Here is a 7,471-nt window from a genome sequence, read left to right as displayed (position 1 = left end):
CTAATTGTGAATTTCTAAAACAGTTAATCAAATGCTTGTTTCCAAACAAAAAAAATATCTATGAGCATAGATTATTTAAAAAGAGTTTTATACAAGAACTGAACTCTAGAACAGAAATATTATGGAAGGCATATTAGAAAAGAAAAGGCTAAAGTCAATTTAAGACTACCCAATTCCAAGCTGTGATTGACTAAACCTCATTACTTTTTCTCAGCCCAACGACTAAATCTCATTACCACAAACGAACAAAGGGGTTAGTAAACCTTCTTCAACCTAGAAAATATAAACAAATAAAGATTCCCTATTTTTTTGGAAAACAAAATATTGAAAAATGTTAAAAACTTATGTATATTATTTTATATATATATATATATATATATATATATATATATAGATATTTACATCGTTTTATCTTATGATTTTTGTCACGGGGAACTTTAGTCCTACATCGAATAGTAAGGAGCTGGTTATTTGATTTATATAGTAAGAAGCTATGTTATATGCCTTTGTGGTTAAGGATCGCACTCACGTAGTACGATGCAAACCCATGTGCGACGTGAACCTAGCTTTAATGCTAGTTAGACCCAACCATGCTTATATAGCTATATATCTATATGATTTGAAACTTGGGACTTGAAAAATGGGTCGTGGGTCGTCATAGCCTAGATTCAGAAAACCCATTTTGTCATGGGCCCTGATCTAGAAAGTTCAATGTTGGCTGGAAATGTGGAGATGTCATTTGAGAGGTACCTTCCCTTAGGGAGGTGACTTGAACAGGTAAGCTTACAAAAGAGAGATGGCCTTACCCTTTCACCCACAACTTTTGGGACTCTATATAAACCTATAATTGAGCTCATTTTTCACAATGATTTTTCCTCCTCTCTCTCCATGTTGTCGTTCTATTAAGCAGTGAATAAAACTTAATTGCATATGAAGTAACCTTTTTGCAGATGCAACCTTAAAGGTTTGGGTTGACTAATGTTGTGGTTCCAATTTTGGGAACCTAGAGTAGAGGAAATTTAGAGGGATTGGGAGTAGAATTCGGAAGATTTGGGGATTGGGGAAGAAGAAAAACGCCAGAGTGGAGAGAGTTAGAATTTTGGAAAATAATATTCTTCATTACCCTGTCATGACATACCCTAATCCATTTATATGCGAAGACTCTTACTGTAATGACCATACTAACCTTTACTTACCATAGTCTATTTTCCATTAGGACATTCCAACCTACAGTTCCTTGCAATAAACCCTATATGAGGCCCTACCATTAACCAGGATCATAACTGTCACACCCCACCCGCTGGTATTGGTCCCACCTGACAACTCGTGGATGCGATCCGTCACAAGATTCACGGTTTTACCATCAATAATAATAAATGCAAGCAATCATACTACTATAATAAAAGCATGTACTCTACATTTTTCGCAAATCTTTTTCTGTCCTTTTTTGTCCTTAGATTTTTTCTAAATACTAATAATGTTGTACTATTTGTTATGTCTTTAGTGATTTTTGCAAGGATAATGTGGACATTGTAGTCATGAATTATTATGAATTTATCCTTAATTTTAATCCCGATTCATCTCTTTAACCTCTTTCAATCTCTCTCAAACTCTGTCGCTCTATCCCTCTCCCTCTCGAACTCTCTCTGAATCTCTCTTTAAATCACCACTATCTCTGACAACCTCTCTCATTCTCAGTCTCTCGCTCTCTATATCCCTCTTCCTCTCGAACTCGCTCTAAATCCATGTATTTGTTCTCTCATTGCAGAAATCACCATGTAAAAAGAATATATTTACTCTCTTATATATATTAAATCTCTTTCGTAAATCTTTTTCTGTCCTTATCATTGTTCCAAATACCAATAATGTTGTATTATTTGTTATTTTTTTAGTTATTTTTGCAAGGCTAATTTTGACATTTTAGTATAAATTATTATTAATTTTAATCCCGCTATTAATCTCTTAATTTCTCTTTCGATTTATCTCCCGATTTCTCTCTCGAGCTCTCTCAGTCTCTCTCAATCTATTAGTCTCTCGATCCCTTCAATCTCTATCCCACTCGAACTCTCTCTGAATTTCTCTATAAATCAGCAATTCAATCTAAACCGTGGTGCCTTCAAATACATTGGATCTAAACTGTGGAGGGTCAGTTCCAATTCGATCGGAGTTGGTAGAGAAATCGATCGTTCCAGTTGTTATGGCTGGAGTTTTAGGTATTTATGGACTGATTATTGCTGTCATCATCAGTAATAGAATAAACCCTACGGCCAATTACCTATTTGATGGTTACGCCCACCTTTCTTGTGGTCTTGCCGGACTGTCTGCTGGTATGGCAATTGGAATCGTTGGTGATGCTGGTGTTAGGTATCGTTATCCCCTGATTTCTCTATCTTTTTAGGATCTCAGTTTTCTCATCGTGAATCAAAATTGTTTTTTTTTGGATTTCTTTTCCTGGGCTGCTCTTAAATCTGATTGATTTTTTTAACTGTTAAGAAAAATACCATTCAAGTATGTAAAATCATTGTGGAATTGCCCTTTTTAATCACTATGTTATTGCATTGAGTTTTATTGTTAGCTGTTACATTAGGTTTTCTTTTTTATTCTGGAATATTTATTTTCCTGCTGTTGTTTATCCTTTGACAAGTTTGTGCAATTCATACACATGGTTAGTGTCATGTCAATTCTGTAGCATAGGTGAGAATGTTCATATAATTGAATCTCAGAGACTAGGAACAGGTGGGACAGCAAGGCTGTCGACAGGGTGAAGGGAGGGGGAAAAAAAGGGAAATAGGCAGCAGGGAGACTTCCATACAAATAAAATTAGAAGAAACAGAGGCAGCATCGTTACTGTAACAGGGGTAGGAAAAGAATCCTGCAAGCAAGTGGTTAAGAAAAAAAGAAGAAGAAACAAGGGGTGGGACAGCAAGGCTGTCGACAGGGTGAAGGGAGGGGAAAAAAAGGGAAATAGGCAGCACACTTCCATACAGAAAAGGGAGAGAATAAAGAAGACACCCCCGGGGGCAGAGAGAAGGGGATCTTTCACACAAATAAAGAGAAGAAGGGGGGGGGGTTGGGAGAAAGGGATCTTTCACACAAATAAAGAGAGGCGGGAAGTGGATTACCATGAGAAGAGGGCTCCATGAGAGAGAGAGGGGCCATTGCCGGATCCCAGAGAAGGGCTGCGGCTTCTCTTTCTTTTCTTCTTTCCACTAGACCTCTCAAAGATAGCTGATCAAACCATTAAATTGGGCGCTGGAGGGAGAGGGAAAGACAAATTACAGTGTTTGAGTGAAGCTTTCAATGTGTAAAAATCGATGAATAACTTCTGAATTAGAAGAAGATGAGTATTGTGCCTAAAGAGACCATAGAGGTCATCACACAGAGTATTGGTATTAACAATTTGTCTCCTGATGTTACACTTGCTCTTGCCCCTGATGTCGAGTATCGTTTGCGTGAGATCATGCAGGTAACCTCTTTTTAATCTTATTTTTAGCTGTTACATTAGGTTTTCTTTTTTATTCTGGAATATTTATTTTCCTGTTGTTGTTTATCCTTTGACAAGTTTGTGCAATTCATACCATGGTTACTGTCATGTCAATTCTGTAGCATAGATGAGAATGTTCATATAATTGAATCTCAGAGACTAGGAACGATTGGGAACAAGAAATTTGTGTTTTCTGGGGAACCTGTCACTACTGGTGACAAGATGAGGAAAGTTATCTAGGATGGTTCAACCACGAATTTTGGAATTAATATCATTGTAAGTGGTGGAGGTGGGGTGAGGGGAAAGGTTCCTAAGTTGTGTGGAACCATTGGAACTTTGTGAAAAGATAGGAGTTGGCAGCAGATTTTTGTATTGAATAGAATGGAGCAATTGACGTGACTCAATTCAAGTGCTTTTAACGAAGTTTGGTTTATTTGAATCATTGCTACGTTCATAACAACTAAAACTGCCAATCCCATTACTGGGTGCTACTGACAGTTCATAACTACTTATTGTTCATGGATGTGGTTAATGATAAAGAATTCCATCAGATTCTATTTGATTTCTTTGATTTCACAGAGGTGTTTCGCCATCTTAATATCTATATTTCATAATTTTTTTATGATCTTTATTCATTGACCTCATTATATTAGTTCATCAAATGCTAACTATGATGAGTTAATCAGCTCGCGTTCTTTAAATAAGATTATACTCTATGCGTTTGAAATCAATGGGTGAAAAGTTCTTGTTTTTTATTTTACGCACATAGTATACCTAATACCTCTCTCTTCCTCTGAGATGGGTCTTAATGCAGGTGTGCTTGCACTTAATGATAGGGTAGGTACTATGACATGGTCTTATCAACCAAATTGGCAGGATTTGGGCATGCAGCCTTTATGTTTATGACTTCAGCCAGGGACAAAGTTAGCTACATCTATTTAAATGTGAATGTTGCTGGAGTAGGGTTAATGTTGACAGAAACATAAAGCAGAAGGAATGAACCTATAAGAAGGTGGATTTCACATGTAAGTTGGAGATGAAATGTTGCATTGTAGCAGGTTGGATTTTACATTCAGACGTTACTGAATTTGTTGGATGTGCATTACTTCAATGAAGGTATCATCAAATGCTTGATTGGTTGGCAAAACTAGGGCGGGGAGTGCCAAGGCAACCAATTCCCCCTTATAGAGTTTCGATTTCGAGGAAGCTCAAGGATTTTGTGGAGGATAGACATAAGAAAGTTGGTGCAGTGAAGGGGAAGTATATTGTAATACATGGGATACTGTCTGATTCAAAAGCTTCAATGCAATCTAGAGGAGACACTGATAGCTTGCTACCCATCCAAGTCCAAGTCTGGGTTAAGATAGCTGAGGCCATCAGGTATTGATTGTAGTATGTAGTGAAGCAGCACTGCGTACTTAGTGAAAATAAATGCATTATCACCTTTGCATTATTGAATTTCTTCTTTTCACCCTGGACAAGGATGTTAAACCAGTTTTTGTAATTCCACATGAGAAGGAAAGGGAAGATGTAGAAGAAGAAATTGGAGAAGATGCCAGTGTTGTGTTTATAACTACCCCTGGACAGGTCTGTACCCTTCTTTCATAAACTTTTTTTCTTCTTTCCCAATTGAATTCTGAAGCATAAGTGGAACCCAAACTTGCTTTTTCAGATTTGTCTAATCAACAAAACATGTGCTGCAGTTAACGAATGAGTAGCTTATAGTCAATACTAACATGCATGCTATATTGCATTTGAATCAGCTTGCAACTCTTATAAATGACTCTGTAGGTGTAATAGCTACCAACATTGCAGCTATCCAATTAGCAAATGCCCGCGATAAACCAAGGTAATAATGTTCTTCCGTAAAAGTTTGTTCAGGAAATTTAACTCTTACTTAGAAAATAACTTATTGACGCCCGCCCCTAATATGTGCATTTGCACTTGTACATTTTTGCTATGATATGCTTTTTGCTTTCTTTCTCTGTTCTTAAGGATTTTAGACTTTTTGTTCTAATTATCTCTTTTCATTGGCTAATCAGTAATCGGATTTTGATACCGGACAATTTACTCTTGCATCAAATTTGTTTTGTAGTTTCACTTTCTAAGTCTCCAATAACTCCTCTCTCCAAACACCCTCTACGGCTCATGAGCAACAACAATGTCTGATCCTAGGTGCATATTTCTTGTATTGTTTCAAATGTGCTAGCTTCGGTTAAATAATGTTGAGGGAACTCATAGTTCTTTTGCTTACCTTCTTAAATTTTCGATAAAATCTACACTTTCTATTACAAATTTATTTTTGGTAGGTGCAGTTTTATAGTGGTCCTAATCCCCTATATTTATTCTCTCTATTTTAAACTTCTGTTCATTTTTCTATTCAGCATTCCCCATTCCTGTTGGTGGAATTGAAGGATTGTTTGCGTGAAAGCGAGCTCCGCAGGGATCAAATCTCTGCTGCTGTGATTGGTAATCCAATTTTCATTGCTTGTTGCAAAGGACCAGCAGCCTCTTGCCCTCTCATCCCTCAAATAACAGCTCTCCCGTTGATCCAAAGTGCCATTTGTGGATGTTATTTTAGTAGATCACCATCATGTTTAGTAATTTTTACCTGAGTTCTTCAGTATTCTTAATAAATTCATGCATAATTAGTTTCAAACATAGGTATTGTGACTTGATTATTATGTATTTTGTAGTTTTTAAGCTCAGCAGGACATCTGTTGTTTATGGAATGGTTGTGAATGTCTAATTTCAATGTGTACTTGGTAGTTCAGCAATCTACATAGGGGATTTAAGCTGGCTTATTGAAAATTGCTTAATTTTTCAGATATTCTATATTCTCTAGCTAGCAATCCCATGAAAGAAAATTTCTCAACTTATTTTAGGATATACTAACTTGGATTGGAAACTTTTTCTTAGGATATACTAACTAGATAGTTAAAGTTCTTAGGTTAAATTTTCAACTTTTCATTGGGGTGTTCAATTCTTAGGGAAACTATTGTTGGTCTAATTTGTATTCACAGAAAACGTTTAAATGACACCCGATTCGAATGCAGATCACCCTCTCTTATTTTGGTCAACTTATTTTGTAATTCTCCTTTTTATAATGAAATTATGGAGCAAAATTCACCCTCTCTCTCTCTGAACTAGACACTGATTCTCCATTCTCAAGGATTCAACGTCTTCAGTTGCTATCTTAATTATACAATTTATATCTTGATTGCACCTTATTGTAGGATAAAATATCTAAGAGATTAGAGTTCTTTTGGACTATGGTGAAAATCTTGCACTCAAAAAGCTTTGACGAACTAACTCTGGGATATCAATTCTGACTACCTGGCACGTGGACTTTGATTGGATCTTATTGAATGCTTTTCCAAAGCTCAAGATAAATATAAAGTTTTATAGATTGTAAATGTCATGGTCCACTATCCATAGGTTTACTTCAATGGTATGCGTTTGTTTCGACCATATTGTTATATTCCGTGGCAAGGCTTTCACAGTTCACATTACTTGATTATAATCCAAGAGCTAGAAAATTTAGGGTGCCGTTGAAATTTGCCTAACATTGACCCTTCTATTAGGCAATAAATTTATTTTCATTTTTATATTTGTCAATTTTCAATTTCCAATATAGGCAATACCTGGAAACTCTCAAGCTAAATGAACCTGCACTATTGAAACACTCCTAGGGAACCAGGTTGTTCTACTACTTCTAGAAATCTATCCAAAACTCAAATCTCAATGCAAATCTTAGAACTAATATGCTACATATAATCTTAAAAAAATAATATGAAAATCATTTAAAATCTTGACTTAAAAAATCTCCTATCGTTAGACTCGAAAATTAAATATAAATTACAAACAAAATTAAGAAACACCCTATGATTAGACGCAATACTTGTCAAGCATTTTCTTTCTATGTCAATTTTTATTTGAATATACTATTTCAACCAAAATTATTTATTTTAGGGATAATTACTGTTG

The 7,471-nt window shown here is 35.8% G+C and overlaps 1 protein-coding gene across 7 annotated transcripts; it reads left to right on the top strand.

The window, feature by feature from the left end:
- Positions 1 to 2,012: 2,012 nt before the first annotated feature.
- Positions 2,013 to 6,514, top strand: LOC149023678 (photosynthetic NDH subunit of subcomplex B 1, chloroplastic-like). Of its 7 annotated transcripts, none has more exons than XR_016171553.1 (5): positions 2,013 to 2,364; positions 4,601 to 4,864; positions 5,003 to 5,071; positions 5,248 to 5,333; positions 5,869 to 6,514. XR_016171553.1 is itself a non-coding variant. In XM_089144202.1 (4 exons), exons 1-4 carry the CDS (start codon positions 3,341 to 3,343, stop codon positions 5,894 to 5,896), a joined length of 309 nt encoding a protein of 102 aa, XP_089000328.1. In that variant the 5' UTR covers positions 3,098 to 3,340; the 3' UTR covers positions 5,897 to 6,514. The 7 variants fall into 7 exon arrangements, 2 of the variants coding, with proteins under 2 accessions (XP_089000328.1, XP_089000329.1); XR_016171552.1 differs by having other exon boundaries at positions 5,248 to 5,659; XR_016171555.1 differs by having other exon boundaries at positions 4,326 to 5,071; positions 5,248 to 5,659.
- The last annotated feature ends 957 nt before the right edge of the window (positions 6,515 to 7,471 follow it).

Source organism: Hakea prostrata, chromosome 2 (assembly GCF_041222555.1).
Source record: "Hakea prostrata isolate BN-2017 chromosome 2, UWA_Hpros_2, whole genome shotgun sequence".
Lineage (NCBI taxonomy): Eukaryota > Viridiplantae > Streptophyta > Magnoliopsida > Proteales > Proteaceae > Hakea > Hakea prostrata.
Note: the sequence above shows the minus strand (reverse complement) of the source record. Positions and strands in the feature narration are given on the sequence as shown.